A 19,973-nucleotide genomic window follows, 5' to 3' on the forward strand; every position below is an offset into this window, starting at 1 on the left:
TGCACAGCCTCCTCTCCCCAAACACTAATCAGCTCCAGTAGCTCAGCATTGCTCCAAGCAGGGGATCGTTTGCTCCATGGAGCAGGCATTGTCACCTGGCCAGATAAGTGAGCACTTGCCAAGAAAACAGGAAGGGGAGTTTCAAAGTTCCTGGGGTTTTACAGGGGGAGGGGTGGATGTCTGTTTACCTGGCAACAAAGCAGCAGAGTTGCTGGCCAGAAGGGTCACCTAGGCACTGTGGGATATCCTGTGGAGGCTAAAAGCTGTGTAAGCAGGAAGAACGTGTCTTCACTTGCACATCACCACAAAAGCATCACTGGTAAGAGCTGTACGCCTCTCATGGAGGTGGTTTTTGTTTTGCAGTGAAACTTCTGAGTTGGCAAATGTAGACGCTCCCATGGTTTTTGCGCAAAAAAGGGACTTTTTCCGCTTTAAATGGCAAGTGTAGACATACTCTAAGTCAATGGGAGTACTCTGAAGAGCCAGAACTATACCAGATAGCAAAGATCTGGCCTTAATGGTTTCCAATACCTCTCCCCAAACAAATTCTAAAACTTCATGGAAATCACTTGTCTGTAATCCAACTCTAATTGAAAGGCCAAACAAACAAACAGGATCCATGGTAAAGTTCTTCCAGTTTTAACAATTGACCATGTATTAATTAATAACACAGGATTTTTTTAAAAAATCATTAAGATCACAGTTTTCAGATACCTACAACACTCCAAAAGAATTATGTTGTTAAAAGAATCCTTTTCTTTCTTACACCTATGTAAACTTGGTTTGAAAAGTAATCATGCAAATGTCATGAGCTAGGCCTAGCCACATGCTTTTGCTCCAGTATTCATTCACTAAAGCCCCAATCCTGCCAACACCTATACATGGGAGCCCTCCACCTGCATAACTGTTTGCAGGGTCAGTATCTAAGAGAGAGTAAATAGCATGAAAGCAGCTTCTTAAAGCAACACCAATCAAAATAAAATCACAGATCTATTTCTTTTAACCTTGGATTGCTGTAATTTACCCATAAGATCACTACAACCGAAAGATCAAAGTGTTTTTTCAGTTTATTCACTGTGTGGACTTGACAGCAGTTTAGAGCCCGATCCTGAGCTTATTAAGACCTCGCTGCAACCTGCACTATTTAAAAATACTCATATAACCTCCTTAGAACTCTAGGAAGAAGATCGATTATTAGCACTTATCTACAAAAGCAGCCTAAATGCTTTACAATAAAAAACAAACAAACAAACAAACAAAAACCCACCAATACAAGTGGCAATGGATGCACGAGCTAATAGGTAGTTTTTCTGTTATTTTTTGTTTCACCTGTTATTTTTATGGGAGCTGAGACCCCTTTTCCTTTTTTGAGGAAGCTCATTGTCAAAGTTCAGCCTTTTATGTATGGAAACCTCCCCAAAACTGTCCTTGAATTTCTTTTATTTTTGAGATCTTTGGGGTTCAAACTTCCACAGTGCATGTGGTTCACAGCAACCGATATTTTAAGAAAACTGCTGGGTTAATTCGGACTCTTCCAAACTGACGATAGCCCAAAGTCTGCCTCACATGAAATGGATCAGGCCACGGTGTCTGTAACCAAGGTGTCCTTCACTCCTCATTTGCCTGTAGACTTCAGACAAGTGACTGCCATGTGGGCTGAGCTGGAATCTTCAACCATGAAGACCAAGGTAAAGGTGGAAGCCCTTTTGCACCAGGAACCTGTCTAAGAAAGATGGACATTCCAGGACTCCCAGACTGATCCCCTCTGGGGAAGGAAGTTGTAACATCAACATCAGGCTGTGCCAGCCTTGACCCATCTCCTCGTACCTGACACAGCTTGCGAATGTGAAGTACTGAGCCGGCGACCCCATTGCCTGGCTCCTTGACTGCAGCTCCACCGCCTACTCCATGGGAGTCCAAAGAGCTGCAGAGTTGGAATCACTCATCAGTTTCAATATCTGATTGTTACGTTTTCTATTTTTCCGACTTTGTGTGATGGGTTTGGTCACAGAGACCCCCTTGGGACTGTCACCTGACATGCTGAATTTACCTCTGAGCCCATTTTCTCTGCCAGTTTGGGCCTCCAGAACCCTGTGTTGTTGAGCCAGACATGCTAGCCTGCTGCAACACAGACCCAGGGTCTGAAACACCCCCCAAAGCTGCAGACTTAACTGAAAACAGCTCAGCAAGTGCTCCTGTCTCCAGCACCCAGACACCCAGCTCCCAATGGGATCCAAACCCCAAATAAATCTGTTTTACTCTGTATAAAGCTTATAGAGGGTAAACTCATAAATTGTCCGCCCTCTATAACACTGATAGAGAGATATGCACAGCTGTTTGCTCCCCCAAGTATTAATCACTTACTCTGGGTTAATTAATAAACAAAAGTGATTTTATTAAGTATAAAAAGTAGGATTTAAGTGGTTTCAAGTAATAACAGACAGAACAAAGTAAGTTACCAAGCAAAATAAAGCAAAACATGCAAGTCTAAGCCTAATACATTAAGGCTAGGTCTACACTACCCGCCTGAACGGCGGGTAGAAATCGACCTCTCGGGGATCGAATTATCGCGTCTCGTCGGGACGCGACAATCTATCCCCGAATCGACGCTCTTACTCCACCAGCGGAGGTGGGAGTAAGCGCCGTCGACGGGAAGCCGCGGAGGTCGATTTTGCCGCCGTCCTTACAGCGGGGTAAGTCGGCTCCGATACGTCGAATTCAGCTACGCTATTCGCGAGCTGAATTTGCGTATCTTAAATCGACACCCCCCCCTGTAGTGAAGACCTGCCCTAAGAAACTGAATATAGGTAAATCTCACCCTCAGAGATGTTCCAATAAGCTTCTTTCACAGACTAGACTTCTTCCTAGTCTGGGCCCAATCCTTTCCCCTGGTACAATCCTTAGTTGCAGCTCAGGTGGTAACTAGGGGATTTCTCATGACTGGCAGCCTCCTTTGTTCTGTTCCACCCCCTTTTATATCTTTGGCACAAGGCAGGAATCCTTTGTCTCTCTCTGGGTTCCCACCCCTCCTTCTAAATGGAAAAGCACCAGGTTTAAGATGGATTCCAGAATCATGTGACATGTTCACATGTCTTGTGAGACCCCTAGTCTCCATTCTTCCAAGGTTGCCTGGCACGTACCCCCGGAAGGTTTGCAAGTAAACAGAGCCATTTACAGGTGATTGATTCTGAAGCACCCTTAATGGCTTCCACTTAACATGTTTACATCAGTAATACAAGTTTATATCTTATTCTCCTAACTCCAGACATAGAAATAATACATGCAAACAAATAGGATGAACACACTCAGTAGATCATAAACTTTGTAATGATACCTTACAAGAGACCTTTTGCATAAAGCATATTCCAATTACATTATATTTACACTCATTAGCATATTTCCATAAAACATATGGAGTGCAACATCACACTTTATTTTTTATCAAGTGGGAGACATCCCAGCCTTTCTATTTTACTCTGGTGGTACAGTGGGGCTCAGTGTGTGCATGTGTGTATGAAACCTGTCACATCCATGCAGGGAAGGAGCTAAAAAGAATAAGGCCCAAATCTAAATAACCCTAAAATGCTGCCCTACCAAATGATTGATCATGTGCTCCTAGTTCTGTGAAAGTGTTCAAAGAACCTGAGCTGTTGGATACATACCATTAACATTCTGTGTATTAATGTCTGTGCCTGTATTAAGGTATCTGTAGAAGCCACCGGCAGAAGGTTAGCTACATGCTGGTGAGATCTAAGGCAGAAGCTCTGAAGTTGTGGCTTAAATGTGAACAATAATTTGGTGTTAGAATTGAAATATTCAAGCGGCTGAGTGTGGATCGCATGGCCTGGATGAAGTTCTGTGATTGGGATTAATAACTAAATGGACAGCTGCCTCCTTGGGTTCCTGTTTCAGGATTTATACGGGCTGATTTTCTGCTGTATAATATCTTGTTCTTTTAACATTTTACTACACATAGCAGGGGCTGAAACTGTGGTTCTCTTTGTTCCCTGATGGATCTCTGTCACTTGGCATTTATCTCAGGCCTGGTCTACACTAGCGGGAGGGTTGGGGGCAAGCTAAGTCGGTCTAAATTACGCAACTTCAGCTACGAAAATAGTGTAGCTGAAGTCGACGTACTTAGAACTACTTACGCGGTGTCTTCACTGCGGTAGGTTGACGTCTGACACTCCCCCGTCGACTCCACCTACGCTTCTTGCTCCGGTGGAGTACCAGAGTCAACGGGAGAGCACTCAGTGGTCGATTTATTGCGTCTTCATTAGATGCGATAAATCGACGCCCGCTGGATCGATCGCTCCAGAGGTAAGTGTAGACATGATCTCAGTTAGTACGTAGCACCCACTGCCTCTTTGGGAAACCAGGACCGAAAAGTCAATACCTGTAGAATTTGGAATTTCAGAACAGCATAAGCGAAACTGATGAGTCACTGACATTGAAATGCACATGTGCTGTAAGACCAAGTCCCTGTTAACTGCTAGAGGGTTTCCTGCACTCTGCTGTCACAGTAAAGGGTTGGCTCAAGGGGATGTGCTGTGGCCATTGAACCTAAACTACACCCATGAATTTGAGATTGAGCCCTACCTCTGATACCTTTCAGACAATGTGTGCTGTACATTTTTATTGCAGTCTGCAGAAGTTCCTCTTGGAAGTTTTGCCTTCTGATTCCAAAATGTTTGGGTTAAGAGTAATAGTTTAAAGCAGGGGTTCTCAAACTGGGGGTCGTGACCCCTCAGGGGGTCACAAGGTTATTACATGGGGGGTCGTGAGCTGTCAGCCTCCACCCCAAACCACGCTTCACTCCAGCATTTATAATAGTGTTAAATATAAAAAAGAGAGTTTTTAATTCATAAGGGGGGTCGCACTCAGAGGCTTGCTGTGTGAAAGGGGTCACCAATATAAAAGTTTGAGAACAACTGGTTTAAAGTGCTCTGAAATCCACATGCAGACTCTTGCTCTGTCTGCACTTAAAAGTTTTGCCAGTTTAGCTCTATAAATTTAGGTATGAAAAATCACACTGCTAACCGTCATAGCTATGCCGGGAAAAGCTCTAGATTACACACAGTCATAGTGGCAAAAAAAATCCAGTAAATAAAATCAAGATAATTAAATGCCCATAAACTACATTAATGCAGCGTTATGGTGGCCCAGTGCTGCCTCCTGCCCTCATGTGGTGGGAGCTAAAGTTAAACGTCTGAATGCTAGGAAATGTAGAGTTAAAGTACAGCCATAACCACAACACAACCTTAACTCTGCCCCTTCCCTAAGCCTGGGGTTGGCACTCGCCACTGGAAACGGTTCAGTAAGGCTGGTGCAAAGGTTTACAAACTACAAAGGTCAGTGGTATCTTCTCAATCTCAGGAAGTCTTCAGGTCAAGACTAGATGCCTCTCGGGAAGATGATTTAGTCAAACACAAGGTACTCAGCTCAATTTGGCAGGAAATGGATGAAATTCTGTGGCCTGTGTTACAGAAGAGGTCAGACTAGATGACCTAATAATCACATTTGGCCATAAAAACCTATACATCTACAAGAGATATGAAGAAGGACTAAAAGAACCTGTCAGTGTTTGTGTTGTGTTGCACAGATGGGAATACCGGCATTTATCGGCATGTCCTCCAGCTGTGTGCACTCCATCATCTCTAGCTAGAATATAATGCTGGATGGATTACTGGGAGCAGCTTGGCAGAGCTGTGACTCTGATAAGAAGGGAGGTGCCTGTGAAACTTGGGGGAACCAAGTCTGCCCCATTTCCGTGCTGAGTGTTGTAGGTTGTGTCAGTGAAGGTGCACAAGGGCGTGTTCTTGTCATGGAGATTGTCAGCAGCCTGGTGGCATATGTGTAAAGAGAAGTTGTTAAGACTTTGTGCTGTTCTGCTCCTGTTCCCAGAGTGTTCTGTAGCAGGGGAGGGCAGAGAGCTAGTGTGCGTGTCACTGGCATGCTCTGGTGATGCTGACACAGAGCAGAGTAGAGGTTGCATTGTGGGGGTGACATGAACCTTAACCCTGCATTTCCCCTTCTAAGAACCGAGGGGATGGGAATCCTTACCCAGCGAGGTCACATTCTCATAGTTCTCCTGCATGACGTCTCTGCAGAGGGCTCTCTGAGCGGGGTCCAGCAGAGCCCACTCTTCCCTGGTGAAATACACAGCCATCTCCTCGAAGGTCACCGGCCCCTGAAAGAGCAAGAGTCCAACACTCAGTACCTGCTGCCCCACTCACAGCCCCACCATTCACAGGGGAGAGGAGCCAATCAAATGGAAGCTCTGGGTGGATCGCAGTCAAGGCCAGCTCTAGGCACCAGCAAACCAAGCATGTGCTTGGGGCAGCACAATTTCAGGGGCAGCATTCTGGCCACCTTATTTTTTTTTTTTTTGCTTCGGCATGTGGAAGCAAAAAAAAAAACTGACAGGAAGGAGATTGCAATGCATGACAGTTTGTTAGCAAGAGTCAGGCTAACTGTAACCCTAATAATGCGAGATTTGTAGAAGCGAGGAATGTGTGAGGCGAGTGGAAAAGAACTGTGTAAGAAGTTGTTGCGACCTTGTGTAGATAATATGGAATGTAGACTAAGAGTCTACATTAGTAAGCAAAAAAAGATATCAGAATGACCTATGTATAAACAAAATGCAGCTGTTGCTCATTATTGTCCGTAACAAAAGGTATAAATGCTTGCAGTAATTGTTTACCTGTTGAGAGACCTGTTTAGCTCTCTCCCTCTATGCAATTGATAGAGAGAAAATAAAGCATCTGACTTGCTGTACCCAAACAAAAAGTGAGAACTGTGTTTTTCTCCGACAGGCATTTGCACTCCCGGAGGTTTTTTGTGGTTTTTTTTTTGCTTGGGGCGGCAAAAAAACCTAGAGCCGGCCCTGCCACAGTCAACAGAGTCCCACCCCCGCCCCGCTCAGAGCATCCAGGAAACACCAGGGTGAGGGGACGAAGAGAGAGCCCCTTGTCTCTCCCAGCAGATCCATCGCACAGCTACTAGCCAGAGACTGATACAGGAGATGGAATCCCTAGCAGGGCCCAGGGAGAGCTGCCTGGTAGGAAGAGAATGGAAAGTCATTAATTTTAGGATAAATGGGGGAAGGATCTCCTTGGATTTTATATCTATATGTGATAATGAGAGAGAAAAGGGGAAGAAGTAGAGATAATTTGTATCAGTATTTGAGAGGCAAGTGGCACAAACAGAGAAAGGAAGCAATTACCTCCTCCCCCCCCCCTGCCCCCCACCACACACACACACACACTTCTCCCCCTGGAATTTCCTGGCTGCACAGAGACAGTTCAGTCCCCTGTAGTGTGAAAATCTCTCTCTGTCTCAATGGGCTAACAGGAGCAGTAACTGATGTGTAAGGTAGCGTGAGGGGGTGTATGTAAAACATTTCACTGCATCAAGTCTCCTGCAGCACCTCAGTAGGTGACATCAGACAGAGAGGAGCTGCAGTGACTAGGCATTGGGATGCCTGTGCCTTTAAGAAGCCAGCCCTGGGAAGCCCATGCTGAGAGGTGCTGTCCTGTGGGAGGGGAAATAAAAAAGCTCCTCTGCTCCGCCCCCACCCAGGAGTGGCGCCAGGGTTTTTGGCGCCCTAGGCGGGGGTCCTTCCGCGCTCCCGGTCTTTGGGGCACTTCGGCGGCGGGTCCTGGAGCGAGTGAAGGACCCACCGCAGAATTGCCACCGAAGACCCGGAGCGCGGAAGGACCCCCCGCCGCCGAATTGCCGCCCCCCCCAAATCCTGGTGCCCTAGGCAACCGCCTAGGTCGCCTAAATGGAAGCGCCGGTCCTGCCCCCACCCTATTATTGCAAACACCGGTGTCGCACTGGAGTACAACTGTTCCCCCCTCTGCCTGTGCCGGGGTTTTGCCTCTGTCATCCTCAGGCAGCGCCTCACCCGGGGAGCTTACCCCCGGTTCCTTCCTCCCCCCCAACCCTGATTTTGTCCTTCAGTCCCTATCCTAACCCTGCCACCAACTGCTTGACCGCCCCCCTCCCCGACCAGTCAATTTCCACCCCCTGCTCAGACCCTGGCCACCCCCCTGCTCCGATTTACACCCTTTGCCCCTTTTTAACCCAGGTAAAAAGCAGTCAGCAGACTCTGATGCCAGGTAAGGGCAGGGAGAAGGGCAGTGGCTTCAGCAGATGTTACTGAGCATGCTCAGTGCAGCTTAAGCATCTAAAATAGACACACACTCTCCCCGTGTCCCCCTCCCCCTCCCCCAGGAGCTGGTGGATGGAGAGTGGGACTTGCCCTGCAGCACCTTCCCCCACTGCAAGGAGCTGGGGGGGTGTTCTGCGCACTATTTCCCTGCTGCAGCATCCCGCTGGGGCGGGGCTGGGGCTGTGCCCCTCACAGCCACCCAGTAGGGTGACCAGATGTCCTGATTTTATAGGGACAGTCCTGATTTTTTGGTCTTTTTCTCATATAGGCTCCTATTACCCCCCACCCCCGTCCCAATTTTTCACATTTGCTGTCTGGTCACCCTACCACCAAGTGACCGGGACCAGCCGCCCCCCCCCCCAGTCTGGTGCCAGGGCCGGAAGCTCAGAGCCCCACAACTGCGGGGGGGAATGGCTGAGGCGCTTGGAGCAGCGGATCTGCCCCCCCCCCCGCATACAAAGCTCGCGGGGCTGGAGGGGGAAGGGGAGCACCGCCCGCCCCACAGCCCGAAATAAAGCGACGGATGCACCAACCCCCCCCCCCCCAGCAATGTCCCGCCTGCACCGACCCCCCCGCACCGCCGCCTCCAGCCGCAGCTCCTCCGCGACTCACACACGCCGGGGGTGGCCCGGCCCCTGCACACGCAGCCCCGGCCAGGAGCGCTGCAGCCCGGGTTGGTATCTGCAGGACACACAGGAAGGGGCAGGAGCAGCTGGGAGCGGGGCGGGCTGGAGGAGGCAGGACTTGGGGAGAACAAAGCCCGGAGATCGGGCACGGGGCAGCCGGGGAGGGGCCGTTCTCCCGGGGGAACCAGCCCCGGGCTCTGCCCACGTCAGCTCCGGAGTCAGAGACTCCAGGTGACCGAGAGCCCCCGGGGGACGTGCTGGGGCCGGGCAGGAAAGTGACTCTCTGCCCCAGGGAGCCTCAGACGCTGCAGCCCCCGGGGATCTGCTCCCTGGTTGTACATGTGCTGCCAGCAGCCTGGGGCCGCCTGAGCCAGAGCGGAGCCGCTGTTCTCCGCTGCAGCCAGGGTCTGCCACGGGGGGCAGAGACTGGGGCCCGGCGGGGGGGGGGGGTCCCTTGGGATGTGGGGGAGGGGAGGTTTGAACTGTTTCTGTGCAGCCAGGAAATTCCGGGGGGCAGGGGTGAATTCTTTGCATCATTTCCCTGTTTGTGCCACTTCCCTCTCACATATTGATGCAAATTCTCCCTAGTTCTTCCCTTTCTCTCTCAGTATCACATATGGATCATCATTTCCAAGGAGCTCCTTCCCCCATTTCTCCTCAAATTATTGACTCTCCATTCGCTTCCTACCAGGCAGCTCTCCCTGGCCCCTGCTAGGGGCTCCTTCTCCTGCGTGTCTGTGGCTAGTGTGTGATGGATCTGCTGGGAGAGACAAAGGGCTCTCTCTTTGTCCCCTCACCCTGGTGTTTCCTGGATGCTCTGAGTGGGGTGGGAGTGGGGCTTTGTTGACTGCGAGCCACCCAGAGCTTCTGTTTGGCTCCTCTCCCTCATGAATAGTGGTACTGTGAGTGGGGCAGCAGGTACTGAGTGTTGGACTCTTGCTCTTTCAGGGGCCGGTGACCTTTGAGGAGGTGGCTGTGTATTTCACCAGGGAAGATTGGGCTCTGCTGGACCCCGCTCAAAGAGCCCTCTGCAGAGACGTCATGCAGGAGAACTATGAGAATGTGACCTCGCTGGGTAAGGATTCCCGTCCCCTCGGTTCTTAGAAGGGGAAATGCAGAGTTAAGGTTCATGTCACCCCCACAATGCAACCTCTACTCTGCCTTGTTTCAGCATCACCAGAGCATGCCAGTGACACACACACTAGCTCTCTGCCCTCCCCTGCTACAGAACACTCTGGGAACAGGAGCAGAACAACACAAAGTCTTAACAACTTCTCTTTACACATATGCCACCAGGCTGCTGACAATCTCCATGACAAGAACACACCCTTGTGCACCTTCACTGACACAACCTACAACACTCAGCACGGAAATGGGGCAGACTTGGTTCCCCCAAATTTCACATGCACCTCCCTTCCTATCAGAGTCACAGCTCTGCCAAGCTGCTCCCAGTAATCCATCTAGCATCATATTCTAGCTAGAGATGAGTGCACGTAGCTGGAGGGGATGCCAGTAAATGCCAGTATTCTGATCTGTGCAACACAACACAAACAGCAACAGAGGGTCCTGTGGCACCTTTAAGACTAACAGAAGTATTGGGAGCATAAGCTTTCGTGGGTAAGAACCTCACTTCTTCAGATGCAAGATGTACTTGCATCTGAAGAAGTGAGGTTCTTACCCACGAAAGCTTATGCTCCCAATACTTCTGTTAGTCTTAAAGGTGCCACAGGACCCTCTGTTGCTTTTTACAGATTCAGACTAACACGGCTACCCCTCTGATACTTGACAACACAAACAGTGGCATGCTCTCTTAGTCCTTCCTTGTATCTCTTGTAGATTTATAGGTTTTTATGGCCAGATGTGACTATTAGGTCATCTAGTCTGACCTCTTATATAACACAGGCCAGATAATTTCATCCATTTCCTGCCAAATTGAGCTGAATACCTTGTGTTGGATTAAATCATCTTCTCGAAAGGCATCTAGTCTTGATTCAAAGACTTCGTGAGATGTTGAAGCTGCCACTTCCCTGGTAATTTATAAACCTTTGCACCAGCCTTCCACACCCAGAGGTGAGTTCCAACTCCAGGGATAGGGAAGGGGCAGAGTTAAGGTTGTGTTGTGGTTGTGACATGTACTTTAGCTCTTCATTTCCTACTTTTCAGAGGTTTAACTTTAGTTCCCATCACATGCTGGGAGGGCAGGAGGCAGCACTGGGCCACCGTAACTCTACATTAATGTAGTTTATGGGTTTTTAATTACCTTGATTTTATTCAATAGTTGTTGGTTTTTGTTTTTGTTTTGCCACTATAACACGGGGGGAGGGAGAGAGGGATAGCTCAGTGATTTGAGCATTGGCCTGCTAAACCCAGGGTTGTGAGGCAAAAATCTGTCTTGGGATTGGTCCTGCTTGGAGCAGGGGGTTGGACTAGATGACCTCCTGAGGTCCCTTCCAACCCTGATATTCTATGATTCTACCCTAGAGCTTTTGCTCTCCTAGCTATGTTCGTTAGTGGTGTGATTTTTCACACCCCAAACTTACAGAGCTACGTGGAAAAACTTTTAAGTGCAGACCAAGCAAAAGTCTGTATGTGGATATTAGGGCATTTTAAAATACTACGCTTGATGCAAACATGTTGGAATCAGAGGGCAAAGCTTCCAAGAGGAATTTCAGCAGAATAGAAGAAAAATGCACAACACACATTGACTGAAAGCTACCAGAGGGAGGGCTCAGGTGTGGTTCAGATTCAATGGCCACAGCACATCCCATTGAGCCAACCCTTTACTGTGACAGCAGATTGCGGGAAACCCTCTAGCAGTTAACAGGAACTTAATCTTGCAGCACGTCTGCATTTCAGTGTCCGGGACTCACCAGTTTGGCTTGTGCTGCTCTGAAATTCCAAATTCTACAGGTATTGGCATTTATCTCAGTTAGTACGTAGCACCCACTGCCTCTTTAGGAAACCAGGACTGAAAAAGTCAAGTGACTGAGATCTGTCAGGGAACAAGAAGAACCATAGTTTCAACCCCAGCTCAATGTTAAATGAGCAAGATGATTTTGTAAAAAGCTGCCTCTGGTGGCAGGGCTGTTTCTCAGGAAGCTCATGATCAAATCACTCCATATTTGGACCAATAACCCTTCCCTGAATGCCCATAAATCCCAGAAAATATCAAGACAATTTGAATAAATGTGGCTTTTAGTGTAGTTAGAAAAATTGATCTTTAAACAGAAAATAATGCTTCCATCAACCTAGCTACTGCCACTCGGGGAGGTGGATGACCTATGCCAATGGGAGACCCCTTTCCATTGCTGTAGTAATGTCTACATCCCCGGTCCGTCCTATCCCTTACTGCGCTGATTCCCACCAGTCCATGCTCACCGGTCCCAGCCTTCCTACAACTCTCATTGTGTCTGGGTGTCTCTCTGTGGTTAAGGAGCAGGTCCAAGGTGACTTCCCCTCTGGCCGGAGCCTTAACTTTCTGGGGCATGGCGTTACTGTGTCTGTGTTTTGGGAGCCCCTTTGATGAGGAGCTGTGACTGGGGGGGTGGAGTGGGGTCACGCTGACATTGCTCAATCAGGGCAAACTGCAACGAATGGGGCAGACGATCCCCAAAACTGGTGGTTATTTCTAATAATGAGATTCACCAATTCAGCAACAAAATAGCTTCTACAATACCTTCCTGCTTATCCAGTATTTAGTAACACAGTTCCCTTGGAACAATGCAGCCTTGGGCTCCCACCCAGACAGCCAAGTTAAATATGATTAGGATTACTGAAAAACTTGTTCATCATATAAAAAGTTCTACTAATCCCAAAGGTTCAGACACATTACCCACCAGGTCAGTGAATAGTTCAGATCTTACCCAAATCCACGCTTACTGCCAATTCTTATTAACTAAACTAAGATTTATGAAAAAGAAAAGAGAGTGAGTATTGGTTAAAAGACCGTGATCCATGCAGATATGAGTTGAGTTCTTAAGTCAGTTTCATAGTAGAGATGGTGAGCTTCAAAGGTGTAAATAGCAACAAAGAGTCCTGTGGCACCTTATAGACCAGGGGTCTCAAACTCAAATGAACACAAGGGCCACATGAGGACTAGTGCATTGGCCCGAGGGCCGCATCACTGACACCCCCCTTCGCTACCCCCGGCCCCGCCCCCACTCCACCCCTTCCATGAGGCCCCGCCCCTACCCCATCTCTTCTCCACCTCCTCCCCTGAGTGCGCGGCTCCCTGCTCCTCCTCCCTCCCGGAAAGTGCTAAGCGCCACCAACAGTAATGCACCTCACTCAAAGGACAAAACACGCACTTAGATTTACTTCTGTTAAAGCCCCCCCACTGCACTGGGCTGCACCACCATTCCACCCCTGCTCTGCCTCTTCCAGGGGTGGCAGGTTTGTAGAAATTTTGGTGGTGCCCAGAACCTGCCCTCCACCCCTACCTGCCTAAGGCTCTGGGAGGGAGTTTGGGTGGGGGAGGGGGTCTGCGGTGCAGGCTCTGGGATGGAGTTTGGGTGCTGGGTGCAGGCTCCGGGCTGGGGCAGGGGGTGGGGGGTGCAGGCTCTGGGATGGAGTTTGGGGATAGGAGGGGGTGAGGGCTGTGGGGCTGGGGATGAGGGGTTTGGGGCATTGGAGAGGCCCGGGGCATTGGAGAGGCTCAGGACTAGGGCAGAAGGGCAGGGGAAGGGCAGCCTGCCCTGGCCCTAGTGGAGGGGGGCACTAGGACCCTGCGGCAGCAGGTGATGCCAGAAGTCGGCAGAGCGGAGTGGAGTCAGCATGAGCTGCAGGCTCCGGGGCAGTGAAGGGGCAGCAAGTGAGCCCGGGGGACACTTGGGGGAGGTGCGTGGGGCTGGCAGGCGGGGCCGGGGGAGAGACCCGGCCCCAAACATTGGGGAGCAGCGAGCAGGGAGCTTAGCTGCCACATAAAATATCTCGGCGGGAGGGGCACGGAGAGCTTGGCGGGCCACAGGGAAGAGCTGCGCGGGCCGCGTGTTTGAGACCCCTGTTATAGACTAACAAATGTATTGGAGCATAAGCTTTCGTGGGTGAATACTCACTTCGTCAGATGCATGGTGCAAATAGTTCTTTCAGAATTAGTGGCATTGGTCATAGTCCAATGCCCAATATTGGGGTGACCCCGACTGGAGCAGGGAACCTCAGCCTTGCGACTCGAACTTCCACTGGCAAAGCTTAAGCAGATCTGAGATAACAGGATCAGGGCCCAGGAGTTCTTTTTATAGCTCTCTGGCAGCCTCTTGACAGCCAGCATTCCTTGGGTGCAGCATTGTGGCTTGAAATAAAAACCCCTATTTCCTATGCATACACAGGTAACTAATTGCATTCATCAGCCTAAGGTAATTCTCCATTGAGCAGTTCAAAGACCAGCGGTGGGCAACCTGTGGCCTTCTCAAAATACCGGTTTGCATTTCAGAGCTCCCATCTATGGGACATGGCTACGTTAGCTATTTATAAGGAATAGCCCTAATTACCTAATTACATACTTTTCTAATATGACTTTAAAGGTTGAATTTGGGTAATTTAGCCTGCTAGTTGCTAAACCTTTCTGTCTCAATGTCATGGGAGTGTCTGGCTGTGTGTGTTCCCAGCAGAGATGGGGATAGTTAAATGCCTCATACGCAGAGTGTCCTGCACCTTGGAGCACCTGGGAAGCTGCCCCAAGTGTTTTACTGCTTTACAATAGGCTGGGTTAAAACCAATAGACGCTTCTTTGTGAGAAATGTGCCATGAACTCCCCTGATCTCCTTTGTTTTCTATCCCCTGAGCAGGGTTTCCTGTTCCCAAACCTGATGTGATCTCCCAGCTGGAACGAGGGGAGGAGCCGTGGGTCCTGGATCTCCAGGGCTCTGAGGAAGGAGACATCCCGAGAGCTGCCTACACAGGTGAAGGATCCTTAAACCTATTCCAAAAACGCTCCGTGCCTGAAGGAAGGAGCTGGGACTCCCTAAAAAGGCCTTGGGAGCTCTCTGAGTTCAGGAGGATCCCCAGGAGACCTTGTACCCTATGGGCAGCTATCGCTCATGGCTTCCAACCCATCCTCACTGACACCTGGCAGCAGCTCCCTACCTGACGGATACAATTCTGCCTCCACATCCCCTCTTCTCACTGCTGTGGAGAAAAGTTTAGGAGAATTCACTACCAGGGTTTTTTTCCTGTCTCTCCAGCTCTAATTTCAGTTTGTTTCCTTCTTTTCCACCCCTGTTTCTGACGTTTCTCTCTCTGTCCTAGCAGGTGCTGGGATGGTGAGTGAGAACAAGGAGCAGAACCCTGAGCAGGAAGTTGCTGAGCAAGTGGAAGCACATGGGGGATTATCACAAGGATCCCAAGGGAATGTGTCCAGGCGTCATGTGAAGGGGAAAGCCTGTGAGAGCCAGCACAGGCCAGAGAGGCAGCAGGGAAACCAGCCCAGGGAGAAAGTGGGCAAATCCATTAATTGTCAGGGGACTCACCAGGACTCCAAGGAAATCACAGCCCAGCAGAGAATACCCACAGAAGAGAGAAAAAACACATGCACTGAGTGTGGGAAACACTTCACTCTGAACTCCACCCTCATTAGACATCAGCGGATCCACACGGGAGAGCGACCCTACAAATGCTGTGAGTGTGGGAAACAGTTCAGTGAGAAATCAAACCTTATTACACATCAGACAAGCCACACAAGAGAAAGACCCTATGAGTGCTGTGAGTGCGGGAAAAGCTTCACTCGGAGCTCTACCCTTACTAGACATCAGAGAATCCATACAGGAGACAGACCCTATGAGTGCTGTGAGTGCGGGAAAAAGTTCACTCAGAGCTCAGTCCTTATTAATCATCAGAGAAAGCACACAGGAGAGCGCCCCTATACATGCTGTGAGTGCGGGCAAACGTTCGCTCAGAGCTCAGCCCTATTTAAACATGAGAAGATCCACACAGGAGAGCGACCCTACGAATGCTCTGAGTGCGGGAAACAATTCATTGAGAAATCAAAATTTATCAAACATCAGGCAAGCCACACGGGAGAGAAACCCTATGAATGTTGTGAGTGCGGGAAACAGTTCAGTGAGAAATCAAACCTTATTACACATCAGACAAGCCACACAAGAGAAAGACCCTATGAGTGCTGTGAGTGCGGGAAAAGCTTCACTCGGAGCTCATCCCTTATTAGACATCAGAGGATTCACACAGGAGAGAGACCGTATAAATGCTGTGAGTGTGGGAAAAGCTTCGCTTTCAAATCAGACGTTAATAAACATCAGAGGGTCCACACAGGAGAGCGCCCCTATGAATGCTGTGAGTGCGGGAGACAGTTCAGTCAGAAATCAAACCTCAGCACACATCAGAGAGGCCACGCAGAGCAGAGTCCCTACGAATGCTGTGAGTGTGGGAAAAAGTTCACTCAGAGCTCAGGCCTTATTAATCACCAGAGAATCCACACGGGAGAGCGACCCTATACATGCTCTGAGTGGGGGAAACAGTTCAGTGAGAAATCAAACGTTATTAAACATCAGACAGGCCACACAGGAGAGAGACCCTATGAGTGCTATGAGTGCGGGAAAAGGTTCACTCAGCGCTCAGGCCTTATTAATCACCAGAGAATCCACACAGGAGAGCGACCCTATACGTGCTCTGAGTGCGGGAAAAAGTTCACTCAGAGCTCAGGCCTTATTAAACATCAGAGGATCCACACAGGAGAGAAACCCTATGAGTGCTGTGAGTGCGGGAAAAACTTCACTGAGAGTTCATCCCTTATTAGACATCAGGGGATCCACACGGGAGAGAGACCATATGAATGCTTTGAGTGTGGGAAAAGCTTCACTTTTAAATCGGACCTTATTAATCATCAGAGGATCCACCCACGAGAGCAGCCTGTGAATGCGGGAAAAGTTTCATCCGGAGCTCACACCTTAATAGACATCAGCGATGTCACAGGATAGAGACACACCATAAACACTTTGTGCAGGGCAGAGAAAAGATTGTTTTAAAGCCATTTGCTAATTCCCACACAGGGAGTTTTTAGGGCTGTTTGCACCATTTGCATCACCCTGTTCTCTCAGCTCCCCCAGGTGAGTTGCCTGCTTTTCGTTTGCAGGTCGCCCTTCTCTGGAGTGAATCCTGTGGTCCTTTCTACCAACTCCTTTGTCCTGTGGGTCATGGGAGTGTGTGTCCCTACGGCCAGGAGTGTCCATCAGCCTCAAGTGGGGTTAATAAGGGTGACCTCAGGTAGGGGAAATCTAAAATTGACCTGGGCTTTGCCTCCTCTAGGATTTTCCAGCCTGCTGGAGGTATCTACCCTAATGTAAACACCCTGCTAGATGTGCAGTGCTGACGGGCACAGGGGTTGGGGTTAGCTAGCACCTTCCCCTTTGACCTGTCCTAATCAACACTTTCATACTCGAGACAAGCCCTGAGCATCACATTTATACTCTCATCACACTAGCAGAGCGATTGTTAGAGTCGCCAAGTTTCCCCCTTTGGTGACAGATTGTCTCATTCCCAGAAGTTCTCACGCTGGTCCAGGTTGTGCTGGGCAGCAGGTATTTTTCTTTTTATCATTTCCCTTATTGAAAATCTATTTCAATATAACAAAGAGGAGGAGCAGGAGTGGGACAAATGAATCATTTCAGCCTCTGCGACACCAGAAGGAAATGGGGTGAGTCGGTGGGATTCCCTCCTTCCCCATCACCATCACTAGGCCCGCTCACTCCAGCAGCGCAGACGTCTGTCTGAGCCACAATGGAGTTTATCCACCTCTGTTTTACCCCTCCACCTCCCAAAGAGTCTCTGCACTTCATAGCAAATAGATCCTAAATCCGACTCTTTAGGGCTGGAGATGAAAGTGTCCCAGACCTGGATGGGGAATTTCCATGGATCCCAAACACAGTGCAATCATTCCGAGTTTAAATCCCAGTTTCTGTCTATTGACAAAGCCACTTCTGGACATTTTCTTGCTGAGCTGGGATCGTTTGCACATGAGAAACTCGGCAATTTTCTCCTATTACGATGATGCTAATTTTCTTTTTTTGTAAATAACACGATTCCATAATAATGAAGTGCTGTTGAGTGAAGCCGGTTTGAATGGATCAGAGGAGAAAGTGACGGGGGAATTTGCTCTCCTGGATTTTGATTCATCTGATAGGAACCCGCTCTGGAATTTAATTTTATATGAAACTGAAAGTGACTTGTACAGAGCTAGTTGAGTGGTGTTAAGAATAGTTTAGATTTAGTGAGCTGTGTTCTTCATTTTATTTGTTTTATACATTTCATTAAAATGAACAAAGAGCTAGCGAGTCATGTCTTTCAATAAGCTACATGGGTCAGAACCGTGGAGCATCTGGGTGGAGATCAGCCAGTCCAAGTTGGAGCCTTATCAGCTCCCTCTGTAGTAACCCTTTGGTTCTCACATGAGAGCAGCTGTGGGGAGAGGGGGGTGGGAACCCATCTCAGCTCCCACTGCATCCTAGGGAGCTCAGAGCATCGCAAGGGAAAATGAGCTCCCCTACGCAGGCTTTTAAGAGTACGGAGTTGGTGGAAGGGTGGGGTATCTCTAAGTAGGGGTGGGATGGCGGTGGATTTCTCTGCTGTCACTGTCATGACCAGGACCAGCCAGCACACCCGTCTGGTTTGCCCTGGGATTGTGTCTGGTCAGGATCAGCTGAAGTTGGGGGTCTGGGTCGAAGGGTTGTAAATGGAGGGGAAGAGATTGTGCCTTTCAGCCATTGTGGTGTTGGCAGACTGAAGATGTGTTTGTGTTTTGGGGGAACATTGGGGAATGACTGAAAGAGGGCAGAGTTAAGGTTGTGTGGGCAACCTTAACTCTTAGTTTCCTATTTTTCAGGCTTGTGAGTTTTGCTGAAGTTGAGGTTCTCCAGGCAGACAACATCCCACCAGGCACTTAGCTCCTCATTAATGATGGTTTTTGCCCTTTAATTACTTCTTGGGGAATTCTGCACCAAAAAATTAAAAATTCTGCACACAATATTTTAAAATTTTGTATGTTTTAATTTGTCAAAGTAACATAATATAACTCCAGTTTCAATTATTCAAAATACCTGTCAACAAATATGTCAACAATACAGACAACAGCAAAAATGATTCCCCGAGGAGAAGAGAGTTAACGAAACCCCTACAACAACCCAATTCCAGATGGGGGATGCTGGAGGGGGCTGTGTGGGGCCCCCAGAGCCTAGACACCTGCACTCCCATCCCCCCAGAGCCCAGCTTCAGGGCAGCCCCCAGACACCAGCCCCCTTCCCCGCAGAGTCCAGCTGCAGGACAGCTGCCAGACACCAGCGCCGTTCTCCCCACAGAGCTCAGCCATGGGGCAGCCCCCGGCCCAGACACCAACACCCCAGGGGCTTTACTCCCCCCAATTTCTTTACTGTCCTGGTGGGGGACGTGGTGTGCTGCAGCCCTGCCCTTCCCCACTCTTTGCCAGAGCTGGCAGGGTCTCCCAGGCCCTCTCCCGCCTCCAGGAGCATGAGGATCAGGCAGAGCGTGCAGCCTCCAGCCCTGCCAGACTGGGCGCTCTGCTTACTGCGAGCTGGGTGTCTTTATAAAAGGGAGAAAGACAAGAAAATCCAATGAAGTCCCAGGAAGAAGTGAGCAGATTTCTTCCCCCTCCCAGGCCCCTTTTCTCTGCACGACCCTTTGCTGTGTAGGAGGGGTGAGATAGAGGACGCTAGGGAGTCAATACCACCGAGATGACAAAAAGGAAAATTCACTGGTTAAATGGGACATGACAAAAATAGAGAAGTTGTCGCCAGTGGAGTAAAAGAAGTTTACACTGGCTGAGGTTCTGGCCCATTTACTCCAATGGAGACAGGATGATTAACATCAGCTGGGAATCTGGTCCATCTGCTTGTCTTTTCCCCAATCCTGGTCGCAGACCCTAACAGCTGTTGCTGCCCCTCGGTCCCAGCTGTGAGGGGGGTGAAGCTCTTTCATTCTGCAGTGCCTAGTTCACCTACATCTGAGGGACTTCAGCTGCCCTCTGTCCCGAGGGCCCCCCATTCCCAATACAGCTCATAGTGCTCGTGGGGCCTTCTGCCAGGAGAGGTTCATTGCAGGGGGATGGGTCCCTGTTTGCCTGTTCTCTCTAGCTAGGACTGTCCAGGGTGCCCAGAACTGGGGTGTCAGAGCACCGTGGTCCTGTGTGAAGCTGCCATTCACCTTCCCCT

The 19,973-nt window shown here is 49.3% G+C and overlaps 2 protein-coding genes across 2 annotated transcripts in view; one reads left to right on the forward strand and one right to left on the reverse strand.

The window, feature by feature from the left end:
* LOC135889362 (zinc finger protein 208-like) overlaps positions 1 to 19,973 on the reverse strand; it is a 510,343-nt gene that overhangs the window by 259,425 nt on the left and 230,945 nt on the right. The gene's annotated exons all lie outside the window — the stretch shown is intronic.
* LOC135889450 (zinc finger protein 436-like) lies at positions 9,690 to 16,730 on the forward strand. Its single transcript, XM_065417322.1, has 5 exons — positions 9,690 to 9,704; positions 9,751 to 9,877; positions 14,586 to 14,699; positions 15,049 to 16,002; positions 16,309 to 16,730. The coding sequence occupies exons 1-5, from the start codon at positions 9,690 to 9,692 to the stop codon at positions 16,728 to 16,730; spliced, it is 1,632 nt and encodes a 543-aa protein (XP_065273394.1).

Source organism: Emys orbicularis, chromosome 15, assembly GCF_028017835.1.
Source record: "Emys orbicularis isolate rEmyOrb1 chromosome 15, rEmyOrb1.hap1, whole genome shotgun sequence".
NCBI lineage: Eukaryota > Metazoa > Chordata > Testudines > Emydidae > Emys > Emys orbicularis.

What these genes read in the sequence shown, in the direction of transcription:
- LOC135889450 (XM_065417322.1), top strand. An exon ending in TGAGAATGTGACCTCGCTGG is followed by an intron (nt 9,878 to 14,585) that starts GTAAGGATTCCC and finishes TCCCCTGAGCAG; the next exon opens with GGTTTCCTGTTCCCAAACCT. An exon ending in CCCGAGAGCTGCCTACACAG is followed by an intron (nt 14,700 to 15,048) that starts GTGAAGGATCCT and finishes CTGTCCTAGCAG; the next exon opens with GTGCTGGGATGGTGAGTGAG.